Source organism: Rattus rattus, chromosome X, assembly GCF_011064425.1.
Source record: "Rattus rattus isolate New Zealand chromosome X, Rrattus_CSIRO_v1, whole genome shotgun sequence".
NCBI classification, from domain to species: domain Eukaryota; kingdom Metazoa; phylum Chordata; class Mammalia; order Rodentia; family Muridae; genus Rattus; species Rattus rattus.
Window position 1 is genome coordinate 83,052,264 of NC_046172.1, and position 16,736 is coordinate 83,068,999.

The following is a 16,736-nucleotide window of genomic DNA, read 5'->3' on the forward strand; positions in this document are numbered from 1 at the left end:
AAAAAAACATACCAACCAACCAGAGCCCCCAAGGACTAAACCACCATCCAAAGAGTACACACATGGAGAGACCCATGGCTCCAGCTGCATATGTAGCAGAGGATGGCCTTGTTGGGCACAATTCGAGGGGAAGTCCTTGGTCCTGCCAAGGCTGGAACCCTAGTGAAGGGGAATGTCAGGGTGTGAAGACAGGAATGGGTGGGTGGATGGGTAGGAGAACACTCTCATAGTAGAAGAATTGACTAAAGGAAATCTCAGGGAAAATACCAAATTTTAAAACAGCATATATAAAAAGAAGAATTAACTAAAAATATTGGGAAATAAACTTTGACAAAAGAAAAATATTTCACATGAATGCTGTCTTGATTTCAACACACCTTGTATTATATGTTATTTTTCAAAACAATGAAAAAATATTAAGTGGTACATTCCTTTACTTTTTTATCAAAATACTGGACACTCAAGTTATTGGCCAAATGAGGCAACTGTACTGAATATAGTAAGGAAAGTCAAATATTTTTGGTTTAATGAACAAAACTGAAGTTGTTAATAACATTATTAAATACAAACAATTAACCGAACAGTGTATTTCAATTAGTAGGAATGTTTGGGTGCAAACATAAACATTTAAGCGACTGAATGTGTGCTATATATTTTACATTTCTTTAAAGGAAATATTGAATATGTTATTGGAAATTATATGTCTACTTGAGTACCGCCCCCCCTTTTTTTAAAATAAGAAAATATATAAATCGGGTTGGGGATTTAGCTCGGGGGTAGAGCGCTTGCCTAGCAAACAAAAGGCCCTGGGTTCGGTTCCCAGCTCCGGAAAAAAAAAAAAAAAAAAAGAATGTATATAAATCTTTATAGAACCTCAATAGACAATTACATGTGCTTATATATTCAGTGCAGTTCTATTTTCAGTTCTATTTAATGAGCCTGTTAAGTTACAAATATGACATGAATTTGCAAGCTAAAATACATGCCCAGTTCAAAACTATTACATGGAATATTTGCCATCAGCTAGAGTTCTTTTTGCCTTAGGAAATTCTGGCCTGCTTACATATATTAATAACTTACAAATAATGACAACATTCGCATAAGAAAAATGTTGATTAGTTTTGTAAAAGAATACCTTTATAGAATTAGAAGTATTTTATTAAGGAAGCAAAAAGTGATAGTCAAAATTGATGAATACACAAACATGAATATGATATTACATAATAACTTGAGGAATGTACTGCTATGAAATTCTTTATCTGTAATGTATACAAACCCAGCTGAATACTTAAAATTTATAAGTTAAACACAGCCTATCATATAAAATAAGTAGGAGATGCTTGAAAGCCAGTAGTCAAACAAGTAGGCAATAATTTTCATTTATTGCATTCCAAATTCTACAAGGTATCAATGGCAAATCAATTTGCTAAAAGAGTACTTTTATAGACATAAACTGCATTAATGTACAAAAGAAACTCTCAATCCATTTCTCTGTTATCGGTATGCCTTTCAGACAACAATTACTTAGGAATGCAAAATTTAAATTATCAAACCTATCCTAAATTCAATAAATAATTCTTTCAAGAAGCATACTCCATTATAAGAAAATACCAATTTTGTGGATCAAATATACAAAATACAAACAGCTAAAATACCAAAATCCTAAACTTTTTTCAAAAGCTGTATTATTTAATTGTATAAATTACTAAACAATGTATTGATGCTTTCATAATATACCATCTAAAAGTCCACTGATAGAAAATTTAGACAGAATATTTACAGTTATCTTTCTCATATATATGGAGAATTTGGAGGCTCTTGTTGATAAATAACTTATGCAAGGCGTATTTTTAATGCAAATAGAAACAACTCAAGAATGTTCCAGGCATCAAAGAAACTGCACACATAGATTCATGTAATCAAAAATTTTAGGGCTGTATAAGATGTTAAAATTTATCTGTTGCCTCGTAGTTGATAAATTAGTAACATCTATCATTACATATACACATTAAGTATAAAAGCCTGAAATTAAATTAACAGTATGTTATCTATAATAAGTAAATTTTGTCCAAGTGCATAATAAGTGAAATAAATATAGCAGAATGAAATGATGCTTGGTTTGGAGATATTCTATCCCATATAAACCCCATGAACTAACCAAGAACTAATGTAGAGTATGCCATCATCCATATTAATGGAGTTTTCTTTCCCTTTTCTGTCACAAGGTACTCCATATTGTTATGAATGTACATTAAATACATGTGATTGCATGTACACGGGATTTACATGTATGAACAGTAGAGAACTCTACCATTCAATATAGGATCTTTTTTATCACAGATTAACTTTGACTGAAACTAAATAAAGAACTTGGCTTCACTAATCCAATGGCTCCAGAGGTTATTTTATGGTTACCACTTCAGACAAATTGGATAAAGAATACAGCAGGAGGTTTGACTGAATAGCATTGCATGGGAGACATAAATGAAATTAGGGTTAAGGCATCCTCTGAGATAAGCTCTGAATAATTACAAACCTCATTTACAAATATTGAAAGTTTCAAAACTATGATACTGAGCTTCCAAAGATATAAATCTGGTGTAGTGGCTTCATTATACTCTTTACAGCAAAATCATTCTTTCAAAAATCCCATCCTTGAGATAGAAATGTGACTAAAACTTAATCCAACAGGTTATATATGGATTTAAAAAAAACTATAAAACTGGGGTGATCTTTCTGAGGTGCATGGCTAGTAAGGAAAAATTGGACTAGAAACTCTTATTGTACTCCTGGAGTCTTTAAACACACTATCATGTAGCATTGGTAAATACAATATATCTTCACTTCAGGCCAAAAAGAATAAAAATGTCCTTGACTTTCACAAATTTAAATATTCACATTCTGCTTTTAAGAACTGCATTTTAAAATGGCTTTAACTTTTAAACGGGTTTCCCATGTTTGTTTCTATTCTGTAATAAAAATATTTAATGAGAAACCAATGTTTAAAAAAAATCACAGAAAGTCAGTAGATTTTTTCCATTAAATACAAGTGTGCAGGAGTAGGACCAGAATTCATATTTTAAACCAGTAAAATTAAGCAGCACCTTTTTGTATTAAGCTCTGTTTGATACAAAAAATGTATATAATATCTATATTTTATTCATATGCATTTAAAATATATCACATACATTATATGTGTATAACTGAGTGGATGCATATAAACGTAAATTAATAAAAATGGAATGCTTTGAGCATCTACACAAAAGAACTGCAAAATAAAACAAGTTTTATTTAACAAGTAAGCTTCAAAAACGGCAAACATTTGTCTGCCTGTTTGATCACAAGTCATAGAGTTATTGTACAGTAATTGCCAACTCTAGGGCATTCTCAGACAGATTATCCATATTGCCATTAGCTGTGATAAATTGTGCTTTTAAAATTTTATTGACACTGTCACACATTTGACCTTATTAACTACTCTGTTGACATTAACAAGGTCTTTCTTTATTCTAGCCACAGTAGGAGTTAGGGAAAAAGATGGTTTACGTCAAAATAAGTACCTACCAAGAACTATAAAAATGTACAGTGCAAGTTAATTAAGTAAAGAAATGGAGGATTTCCAGGCAAAAGCATGTATTTATGTACAAAGGTATAGAGAAATAAGGAAGAAATTGCATAACATGTTCATAAAGCACAGCGTAGTATGACTACATCAGAAAGTACATATGCAGATGAGTAATGAAATATGCACTTAAGAGAAAAAGAAGTAAGCCAAGGATGAAGTGTGCTTTTATCTATTCATTTGAGGAGAAAGGACACAAGGATTAGATTTTAATCCTGGGTCCTAACAACCTTTTTGAAGGATTTTAAGCAGTGCTGAAACAAACCTGCATGTCAGAACAATGACTTTATGGAAGAGGATTGAAAGGGTTAGAAAGAAGGCTACATTAAAAGAAAAAAAAAAAGAAGAACAAAGTCTAAAATAAAGAGGAGAATTTCCTGAAAGTAAAAATAAAAATAAAAATAAAAAATAAACCTGTATATTCATGAGCAAATACATGCTATTGAATATAAATATATCAATATATAAGTATGTGGACATAAAATGATAATTGGGGGAAGATGGTGATAGAAAATAAGTTTAAATGTCTAGAAGTCAGAGAAGAAAAAATACAGTAAAAACATAAATAAGCATGGGTATTCAGAGACCAAGTACAAAAAATATTGCCCAGTGAAGCAAAAAAAAAAAATGAATTTTTCAAGGAAGACATGCTGATCAATGGTGACAAGTTGCTACAACTAAAAGGAAATCATTGGATTTTGAAATTAGACAATCATTAATGGTTTGTTTTGTGTTGCTTTAATATTGGAACTGTGAGAAAACTCGGTTGAGAGAGACAAGTTAGAAAATGAAGGCAATATGTATAGATTATTCTTTCAGAGACACGTGCTACAAAGGGAAAAGGAAGATGAGAGGCCAGCAGGTGTAAATATGTGGAATGAAGGAGATAGAGGGGTTGGAGCGGAACAGTGCAAATAGCTGAAGCAGAGGCAATGAAGAGAGCACATGCGTGGATGGGATTTACCCTCAACCTGGTTCTTCAACCACTGAAAGTAATGAAAATCCTATCAGAGCTGCACTAGAAAACATCTGTAAGAAATTGTTAGTTTAAAATATAATTAGTTCAGTATTTTAACGGAATTACTTCATGACATTCTAATAAGAAGTCTCAGGACACTACCAAAATAGAAAAGTAATTCTGTTAAACTACAACACGAATTACATTTATACAGATTTTAACTTTTGTTTTTCATTTCAGTTTTCTGGATATTTGTTATAACTTTTAGAGGATATTTCCATCTTCACATTAAATGTGCGTAATAAACCTACTTCACAATTCTTAGGAGAGTACTAGGCTCTGGATATAATAAATTACTAAATTTTGTAGCTCATTAAAATAGGAAATTTCAAATTGTAGTTTGCATATGTTTGCATCTGTAATCAGTATTCAACAATTTCTTGAATATTTAGCAAGATGTCTATAATTTCTCCATATGGTACTTGTTAAACACTTGCTACTTAATCATTTGATTCGGTACAGCACCATGAAGGCCAGAGAATGTCAGGAGTGTTTCATTGTCTGCGGTAAACTACTCGACAACGACAATGTCACTTTAAAATGGACGTGTTACTATAATGAACATACAATACATTTCTAGATACTTCTATCACAAAGACATAAGTTCAAGCCATCATTCTAAATCATAAGGGCTATGTGGTTCTAAGAGGATTGATTACTTAGCCTGCTTGCAATTCAGTTCTTTGTTCAGCAAACTGAAGATAATATATAACACAGAAGTGTGGTGGAAATTTCATTTAAAGATTTTTTTTAACAATGTAAATGTACATGCCCATATATGGAAACTGTTTCAAGGTAATGAAACCTTTGATTCTAAATAAAATATGTGAATCCTCCTAATCTTTGGAAGAAGAGTTCAAGCTTATTACATGCATGTCTGGCAGTGAAAAAATCTACTTAGGTAAGCACAGCCACCACAGCAACATGGACAAAACATTAGAGAAGACATCTAAAAGTGCTTTCACTAGAACTTATGAAATGCTATTGAGACAAAACATAAGAACATGAATAACTGTCATAGACTAGAAAACACTGTGGGGAAAATCAGAATGTTAAAAACACTAATGCATAAGAAGCATACAATAAAGCTTTATGAAAATCCTCATCATACTAGAAGTCAAATACTTTATACTACAGATTCTCTGTCTCTACAGATTCTCTGTCTCTATGTCTCTCTGTCTCTCTCTCTCTCTCTCTCTCTCTCTCTCTCTCTCTCTCTCTCTCTCTGTTTCCCAGTTTCTGTGAGAAAAAATGTATCAATATTTAATAACAGTAAAAAATGGTGTTCGTTTCACATCAAGCAGAAAAATTTTACACATATTTACTATAACTTGAAGAATTAAATATAGAAGCAAAATCTCTTTGAGTGATGATCTTCATGGAGCATCAAATGGTATGTACACTATCTAACACAAAAGCACTTTGACATCAAATTTTGACACACACAGCTGACTGCTTAAAGAGTAACATGCTTTGGCACCATGCTTGACGACACTCTTATAAGTCTATTCAATTGATAAGATAATAGTACTGACTGAGGTATTAGCCCTTTGGTCCAGAATACTGCTAAGGCATTGAATTCCCAATAAATTGGAAACTATGGTATCAATGATAGTAATGTATGGCATATATGTAATAATGAAGAAGCAATTTCTTTAATTTTAGGTGATCTAAAATGAAAAGAAAACACACTGGGAATAACACAAATAATTGTACTTTTATATTCTGTTTTATAAAGGCCAGCTAAAAGGTGGTGTAATAACAAGTACTCCAAATACAACTTGTCAAGTGATTCATGTCAAAATGACCCCACCTGGAGATGCAAGGCTTCATTATTTTCTAAGCCTTCCACAATTGGGGAAAATCGTTCTCTGTTATTTCGTTCAGCTGCAGCAGTGATGCCCCCTAAAAGTTTGTCCAGACTACAAACAAAAGCAAGAGAAAATAGAAATGAAATATACTTCTTAGGCACACATAAGCAAAGTTCATTCTGTATTTTAAAATTAGTGTTTGATATTTATGTAGGGCATTGCAATTTTCACATATTTTTAAATAGACAAATCTTTCAAATACTCATAATATGTAGGACAATGCTTTGAACAATCCCTCTTACAGAGTAGTTAAACTGAGCTATGTAACATATGTACTAATTCACATGCTAATTTTTTATGTATGATCTGTTTACATTTGTGTATTCCAAACATCTATCTACAAATTTATACTATACTTTCTTTTTCATGGGGAATTTCATTTCATGTGAACATACAAATTAAAGTAAAATATAATAGTACAAAAGTACAAAATGAAAGCATTTAGGGAATCGATTAAAGAAGTCAAACTGGGGACTGGAGAGATAGCTTCAAAGTTAATGGCATTGATTGTTCTTCCAGAAAAATTTATAACACCCAGTCAGTTGAGTTGAGTTATGTGTGTGCGCGCCTGTGTGTGTGTGTGTGTGTGTGTCTGTCCTGTGTTTCCCAAAATAACTTCTTGAATTTTAACATATTTCCGATTGACTAACTGACTAATGATGTCTTCAGTGGCACAAAATTTCATTTATTCACTTTAAGTTTAATCTTTGGCAAATTTTGCCTATACAATATCCAATAAAGGTAAATTATAAATTAAAGGTGAAAAAAAATATGTTCTTAGATCTATTTTTCTTCAAGTTACCAAGGGAAAAAATACTAATTTCTCGGGTGTCATTTTATCATAATAATTAGAACATAGCAATACTTACATATTCTCTTCCCCAACAATGCAAATAGCAGAAAGGATTTTTACTATTTCAGTCATCATATTCTGTTGTTTTGGGTCAATTGCTCTTGCCAACAGTAAAAGGCTTCTCTCATCACCTAGAATCCTTTGTAGTCCAAACTAAAGAAAACAAACAAAAGAACTCTCATTAAAACTTAAAAGTCTATGGAATACAGTTTTCATTTAAAATAAACCTAAAATAAAAGAAAATTTAAAAAGCAATTTCTTCAGGGTGATGTTGTGTTTAATTATGTAAATTCTCTTCAAATGCATTTATTCTTTGTATTTTATTTGAAATAAGTACATCTTAGAATTTTTGTGTCTTCAAAAATGACTCCCCTTATTCCTTAGAAGTTGTTTTTTTTTAATTTTCAGAAATGACAGGAACAATAATTGTTTAACAAACAAAAACATAGAGAAAGCATATAGACTACACTTTCTAAAGACATTTTTTGTCATGACATATCCATAGCAAAGTATGGAATTTGTGGTTAAGTTTCTAATATATTTTTATTGAAAATTAAGGTAAACAGGGAAGCCAAAAGGCTAAAAAGCTGTCATGTATAAGATATGCTAGTTAAAGTAATACGAATATGGTATGGATTTCCCCCTATTTACTTGACTATCTACTTCACCAAAAGGCATCATGGACTTAGAGACATAGCACTTGGGTTTCCTTATGTACCACAGTAAGATAGGTAAGAAAGTATCACATTCAGTTATTTTCTAGGAATGACCCCAAATATGTGTACACATGTATTTGCAACTGCCAATAAGTAGATTTTCAAGTCAAAAATTAATATTAAGTTCCTCCTTTCTTTTACCTTTGTTTCACAAAGTATATTTCCACTTTTTCATTAAAAGTTTGCTTCATTTTACAGCTCCATGGCAACATTACGTTTCATCAGAGACTATTACAAGACAACATTTGACAAAGTGACAAATGTGTGAAGAGCATGATGGTTATTAATTTAACTTCTATGAGAAAAGGGGACCTGGCTAAACTTTTTAATTTGACTTTAACTGTGGATCTGAATAAATAAGGGAGTGTGCAGACTGTAAAATGACTTCTAATGTAAGCTCAACATCAAGGACCTAAAAAATAATATTTAAGTCATTTCACATGAAATTTACTTTCATCGATTCAGAAAATGTATTCCAAGTTAAAATGAATATATCACTGCATGTTTTCTATTCAGAAGGTCTGTTTTATGGATTGTTTCCCATGCTTATAATTTAAAGGACTCATTTATTCAGGTGGTGAAGATATATATTCAACTCATAAACACAGAGTAACAAAAACTTCTGTTTCGAAAAATTTAAATTAAATCAATATGTTCTTCAAAACTGCCAAACAGATAAGGAAAAAAAAAGTGAGTCTTAACACATCTAAGTATGACCTGTAGGAATAGGGCTCTGTAGGAAATCCTCCTGATATGAACTTTCTTTAGTCACTATTCTAATTATAATGAGTTGTTATCTTACAAAACTATGATAGTTGACAACATGAATCAATAAGAATACAGAACAAAAGCTCCCATAGCTCAATTTACAGAGGAGGAGACTGATTAGCCAGAGGCTAAGTTATTTTTCAAAAGCCATGTCTACTTGGCAAAATATGAACTGCATCTCTGATTTCTCGTGCTGTGTTCTCTTTCTATAAAGTTACTACTCTTGTCAGTTGCAGACAGCGATTCTTCTTGAGCTGTGAAGAAACGATGTTCAATTAAGTTCATTGCTGTTAGGAATTAGATGCCATGACAAGTCAGATCTGAATTCCAAAAGCAAAAAAGTACAGAATCCTGTACTGGAACTGATGGGAGTCACACTATAAGAATCTTCAAGATGGGTCAGTGAGATGGGCTCAAGGGCTAAAGGTACTCAGTAAAATGCTGAGCAAGTGAACTTTGATCCCTGTGACTCACATGGTGGAAGAAGGGAAGTGACTCCCTCAAGCTATATTTGACTTTCACAAACATGTATCCATGCATCATACTTATGCATAATTCAATGTAGAAATAATTGCAGTACAAGTGAGCTAATGAAGGAGTTCATTAACAATAACGTACTTCATGTACCAATATTATATGCTACTTTATATGAGCATGTAATCAGACAGTAATATATAATTATACATGACACAGTGTTTTAATATATTACTTAAATACACAATATTATTGCATTGATTTTAATAGTTATACTTCACATTTAGCAAGTTTCTAGTTATTTTTATAATTAGTGTTTCTATTAAGTACTTTAAGATTATTGAAATATCATCTAAAGGACATTATATGATTAACCAAACTGATTCATATGTTATTTTATCTGTAGGTCCCCACTATATTGTATAATAGAAATAATATTATACATACATGAAAATGCATTCTATCCTCTATAAATCTTTTTATTCATATTAATCAAAGTGACTCAAAATATATCTTAGCCTTCTCACAAAACTAGATGAAACTTATATCTACCTTTGAATTTTCTTTTTTTGTTGAGTGTTTTTTTTGTTTTTTTTATTTTAGTTTTAATGTAATAAAATTTCAATATCTATATGGAAATTATATTCAACTTATAACATTTAAATTTTCATACTACTTGGAATTAGGAGATGCTTCAGCAGTTAAGAGTACATGCTGAAAAAAAAAAAAAGAGTACATGCTGTTCTTATATAGGACACAGGTTCAATTCCCAGTACCAACCTTACGCAGCTCAAGCCTATAGCTTGAGTTCAAGAGAATCTGATTTCTTATGACCTTAATGTGTATCTGCATGCATGTGCTGCACATAAATTTATCTAGCTATACATACACATAATAAAACTTTTAAAATAAATAAAATGTCATAATCATGAAAGGAAAAATATATCATCTAATGTGAGAACTAAACTGAAATTGTTGGCATAATTGCAAAATATGCCAGTAAATACTGTGTGAAGCAAAATAAACTTAAACAAAATATAGGATATTCTGCATTATTGACATATTACTGAAACTAGTATGAGTATCCACTATTTTATTTGTTGCTTACTTTCATAGTGTCAAGCAACCCCTAACAGAGGGAGAATCAAATGCCATTTACCTTATTGTTCATAAATGCTTTCAGGCACTGAATGATTTTGTACTGATTCTTCTTGTCGATATTTTCTTGCCTAAATCAGTAATAAAAACAGTCATATTAGGTTGTGTTTAATTTTTCCCAAGTGTAAAAGGTTTTAAATGTTTATTCTTACTGTTTTTTGTCCAGAAGTTTCTCCAGCACATCCAGTAAGACGCCAAGTCCTTCATAGCCAAAGTTGTTAACCCAACTAAGAATTAAGAAGAAATATATAAGCAACTTTAATACTTAGCACATTAGGTATTAAAAATAAAATTTTGGTTTTCAAATATGACATCCTGTCTTACTGTTGTTATCTTTTTCCCCTGTGATAAAAGGCTAGACTCTGTGGATGACTCTGATATCCTCATCTAAATCCTGAACCACTCTGGTTTCCTTGCACCTATATTGCACTGCATAAGATATTTCACCAGCTTCATATACTTAAGCCAGAATTTATGAGCTAAATTTATCTCTCACTATTTCTATTCTCACAAATCAACTCCTCCTCCGCTCTTCAATATTCTCTTAATAACACCATTACCCTTTGATTCGCCCAGACTTGAAATACTGGCTTAATTGTTTGACCTGCCATTCTCTTTCACCTTTTCATTTATTTTGGTCATTTCATAAACAGCTTTGAAGCATCTACAAGATACCAAGTATGTATGTACCATAGATATAATGGGGAACATAACTAAGCCTTTACCCTCTTGGAACCTACTACCTATAAATAGAGAGATAGATAATGAATAAGTAACAAATTATATAAACATTAGTGCTTTGGAGCAATGAAGAGAAACAACTTTTGTTAAAAAACTGAAAGGCCAGGATGCTCTTATCTCATATGTAGCCAGGGGAAGGGTCTATGGTAAGATGCTCTACTTGAATAAAACAATGAAGATACATGAAACTGTAATGAGTAGAAAGATTATCAGAAAATGGATTCCTGAGATGTTAAATACTGTGTTTGGAATCTTCCATCAACTCTGTGGGAGAGAATGTCTTAATGGGGGTTGGAAAAATAGCAGAAGATTACACATCATTTGACATAAAACACTAGACCACTGGGTATCAAGTTATGAATTTTTCAGCTCCTACCATGCTTCCTCTAAAGGCTTTTCTCTATTTAATTGTTTATGCTAAAACCCATTTTAACACTAGATTAGTTTATCTTAACAGGGCTGAAAATTCTATGTAGCTACATTTTTTTCTTTTATTCATTTTACATTTAAAATATCTGACTGATAACATTTCACTAAATTCTTCAGTCCAAATATCCACTAGAACTGCCTCAATGATCCCTTATCCTGATACTTTCATAGAGTCTAATCTACATTTCCAGCCTGAAGATTTAGGCCACATTTGCCAATGGAATCAGACAAATGATAATTTCAAGAGTTCTCTCTGAAATTCCTTTGTTAGTTTATTTATTCTTTCTTCTAAGAAGAAAACCACGATATCATCTCTCGAGGCCTCCAAGTATCAAATGACTATTTATAACCATTAGTGATCTCTCCATATCCTGGAAATCTTCAACCAAATATAGGCTCTTCTTTAAGCCATCTCTATATAATCTTATCACTTAATGTCTGTCATAGATTTTACTATATGCCTTGCCAATTCATTTTGATTATACATTCCATAAATACACTATTATTTTCCCAGTCATTTCTTTATCACCCATTGTCCATATTAGAGTAGCTTTTCTACAATATATGACATATTTATAAATGATAAATACTAATTTAAATTTGGAACCAATTTTGGTTAATCATTTTTCACAAGGTTAAATAAACCCAGAATTTTGTAAAATAGTCATAAGAATTTATACTACGTACATACGTATACAAATGTTGCAACGTTGAGGAAAGAATACTAGGCTTCATAGAAATCATGCAAGCACTGTATCACTGAGGTCATGTACTTCACATAAACTCCATATACTAAAACCATGTGTTTATGTATTCCATAGTCTTTAAACTTTCTCTGGTGCTGAATAAGCCTGGCTTCCATATGCTCATATATTTTAATAATTTGGTCCTTGGTTGGTGGAAATCTTTGGGAAGGATGAGAAGCTGTAGGCTTGTTGGGTAAGGTCTGTCACAGTGGGGCAGGCTTTGGGTAAAGTCTCACGGCATTCCCATTTAGCTATTGTTGCTTCAGGCTGAGGATCAAGATGTACTTTCTCAGCTACTGCTCCAGCACCATGCTGAGAGACCCCCACAATGATTGGCATGTATTCTAACCCTGTGAAACTGGAAGGACCCCAATAAGAGTTTTTTCACTCTATCTTTTGCCTTCATCATGGTGTTGTAGCAAAGAATTACTAAACTAATAGAAAACACTTTACATCTCATATCTACCTAGATAAATATATCAACATAGCAAAAATATATGTACTTATCAGATTATCAGTGAGAGTCATCAGGTTACCGAAGAAGGTGTAATATAAAACAACAATAATCGGAACCAGTCACATTCTCAATTGTATGGAAACTCATTTTAAATGAATATGACTTTTATTTCCATAATGAAAAAAGAAATCAATAAGGTATTGTAATGGTAAGTAGAATTGAGCTACTATTCACTTGAGGCATGTAGTCATCCAATGAAATGAGCTATTTTCTCTAATGTCTATTAATATTCAGTGGATTAGAGGCACAAAGATAAAGAGACATCAGTTTTAAGTATAATGTGTAGCATTAAATCTATCTCAGAGAGAAATCTACAAATATGATCATAGAACAATAGCATGGATCAACCTTAACATCATACCAATCTAAACAAACTTGTATTTGCAGCCTGCAGTATCTGCTTCAACATTTGAGAAGAAAAATATCACTGAGTTCTTGAAATTTAATGCTTAGACATTATATTTGATTGTAAATATTAGTCATGTTTTCTTTAAACCCAGCACTATTATTAGGGTTATTCCTTCATCTGGGAATATATTTGACAGAAGAGAATGATTTATATTTGTTCATTGAAATCAGTCACCCTCAAATGGTAGACTACCTAAAAATGTGTGGTTAAGAGCATTTTAGATTCAGTCAGCAAAAATTATTGTGATTTTAATAAAAATTACCGAATTCTGAAACATAAGAGTAAAAGGACAAGTTTACTTATTATAAATTAAGGAGAAAGAAATCTCAACTGAGAATGTATCCGGACAATGGAAGAGTAAACCTAGACAGAGTCTGCAGAGTTTTTATAGTAAAAGAGGACCCCATGAGTAATTTGGTGGTAGGGGCTGAAATAATGATGTACTCTGATGATACTCAGGAACTCAATAAGTCTTCCTCCTTTTTTTTTTTTTCTTGTCAACTCATTTTTAACTTTCAGGTATCAAGCAATGTATAGCCTCTTGCTATATTCTCTCTGACATTCATAGCATTAGGTCAGTAAGCATATGCAGCAAAACCATATAAAGACAAAAAAGGCAGGACAGAACAGCTTTAATTAAAACAAAAGTTGGCTTGGTTTCAAGAATGGGCGTTTGTTTGTTTGTTAAAAACGATAACACCCAAACTAAGTGTTGCTCTAATTATGTACCTCAAAGCAGCACCATCAATATCATTGTGAATGTGCTAATAATTCAAATTGTGGGGCCATACACAAGAACTATAGAATCAATCCCCAGGGGAGGTGAGATGGCAGCCAATTATGCTTGAATGTGATTAAAAGTGACTGTAGTGCTTGGTAAATTTTAAAACCACTGCCATAGAAAAGGTGGTTTTTTTTTTTTTTTAATGAATACAGGCACCCTTTGGGAAGTAAGGCAAGGCTAAAAACTCTAGACTGTAGTACACTGGGTACAATTAAAAAAATCTCATGACCAGGGGATACAAAACTAGTATCAAATTAAAGCTGCTGACATAAGTTTTACAAAGTATATCAATTGCAGCTCTTATACAAAACTAAATGGATCATATACAACTGTAAAAATACATCTGATGATGGTATTTAAAATATAAGTTGGGGACTACACTTTAAGAAATAAATTTCCCAATGCTATCTCAACCTGAATGTAAGTTCCAAATCACTGAAAATACTAATACTAAAGGAAAAAAATATGAGGAATGCTATTTGCTAACTTCCATAATCACCTAGAATCAGACTTTTTGATTTCTTTATGGAGTCCCAATTAACACAAATGTAGTGTAATTTAACAAATACTACTAGACAGAACCACTAGATATTTTTATACACCATCTACCTAACAGTTTTTCCAATACCTCACTGAACATTTTATGATTGCTATAGAAGTACACTAAGTTTATAGTTACAAACACAGTATAAATGCCTTCTTTATTTACTTAGTTCATTTATCTATATAGACCACATTACAATCCATGTTATTATAGATTTTTAATGTCCTGAGTCTTATAAGAAATCATTAAAGTACTGCTGAAGAAAGAGACCAGACTCTATCAGAAATTTCCACTGAAATTTTGGGCAAAAAAGCTATTCAGAAAGAATGGAGAAGGAGAAAATGTATGTTAATGGCATTGAGGGATAATTTTTCTTATTTTGTTTTGGTTTTACAAAGAATAAATGCAAGTTTAAAATGTTCCTGAAAAGCTATATGACACATCAAAGTTGTTACTTATGAAAACTTCTGAAAGGACAATGTAGAACCCAATAAAATAAAGACCAGAGAAACCTAGGCAGGACATTTAATTGAAACAAGTAAGCAAGAAAGGTAGGAACTAGAGGTGGAAAAAGAAGCCAGGAAGAATGTTTTCCTTTCCTTTTTTCCTTTCCTTTTTTTCTCTTTGGTTTTGGTCTAGTTTTGGATCGGGTGGTTTTATTTTTTGGAGAAGATATTTCCATGTTAACCTCACCATCTTGGAATTCACTGTGTAAATCATGCTGATGTTAAATTCACAGAGATTCTCCAACTGCTAGTAACCCTGAGACATTATTCTAACTGTATGTATAAAAACTGGCAGTATTTACTACATGCTAAAAATTCTTATATATTGTGCAAAATGTGACAAACTAAGGATCATTCCCAATGATTCTTCACCAGCATTGTGGATGTGTGCATCTCACATAGGCATGTGTTTTTGTATTCTCTGAAACTACATTGCTTCTGTTGAAACTCATAAGAAAGTAGATAGATTACAAATTATAGACACCAATACCAGGTTGAAATGTGTTTTTCATGTTCATTTAATGCAGGATTGAGAGCAGTACCTAAATATAATTTGAAAACACAAAATGGAAAAAATACATAAGAGCTGGACAGAGTTAATATTTATTTTTCTAACATATTATGAACCAACACCTTGATTGTTCTTCGGCTCTCATACTCCAAAATATAGCATTAGAACCAGTAAAACTCTGCAATAAATTCAACCAATTAAAAATAAAGACAACAATTCAGAGAATCAACAAAAGCAAGAGCTTGTTCTTTGAGAAAATCAACAATAGAGATAAAAAACGTAGAAAACATAAAAAAGGACACAGAGACACTATCCAAATTATTAGAATCAGAAATGAAATAATAACAGAAACTGAGGAAATTTTAAAAAACGGCAACCAACTGATTGGGAAAAGATCTTTACCAATCCTACAACAGATAGAGACCTTATATCCAAAATATACAAAGAACTCAAGAAGTTAGACCGCAGGGAGACAAATAACCCTATTAAAAAATGGGGTTCAGAGCTAAACAAAGAATTCACAGTTGAGGAATGCCGAATGGCTGAGAAACACCTAAAGAAATGTTCAACATCTTTAGTCATAAGGGAAATGCAAATCAAAACAACCCTGAGATTTCACCTCACACCAGTGAGAATGGCTAAGATCAAAAACTCAGGTGACAGCAGATGCTGGCGAGGATGTGTGGAGAAAGAGGAACACTCCTCCATTGTTGGTGGGATTGCAGGGCTGGTACAACCATTCTGAAATCAGTCTGGAGGTTCCTCAAAAATTGGACATTGAACTGCCTGAGGATCCAGCTATACCTCTCTTGGGCATATACCCACAAGATGCCCTAAATATAAAAAGACCATTCTCCACTATGTTCGCCGGCCTTTTTATAATAGCCAGAAGCTGGAAGGAACCCAGATGCCTTCAACAGAGGAATGGATACAGAAAATGTGGTACATCTACACAATGGAATATTACTCAGCTATCAAAAAAACAATGACTTTGTGAAATTAGTAGGGCAAATGGTTGGAACTGGAAAATATCATACTGAGTGAGCTAACCCAATCACAGAAAGACATA

The 16,736-nt window shown here is 32.2% G+C and overlaps 1 protein-coding gene across 1 annotated transcript in view; it reads right to left on the bottom strand.

Annotated features, from left to right (window-relative positions):
• The window catches only part of Diaph2 (diaphanous related formin 2), a 186,704-nt gene that overhangs the window by 144,801 nt on the left and 25,167 nt on the right, over positions 1-16,736 (bottom strand). Inside the window, exons 3-6 of the mRNA XM_032889437.1 lie at positions 10,633-10,707; positions 10,482-10,551; positions 7,381-7,517; positions 6,454-6,562 (exon numbers count right to left, since the gene is read on the bottom strand). Coding sequence (XP_032745328.1) covers positions 6,454-6,562; positions 7,381-7,517; positions 10,482-10,551; positions 10,633-10,707 — 391 coding nt within the window. The remainder of the gene's footprint in view (positions 1-6,453; positions 6,563-7,380; positions 7,518-10,481; positions 10,552-10,632; positions 10,708-16,736) is intronic.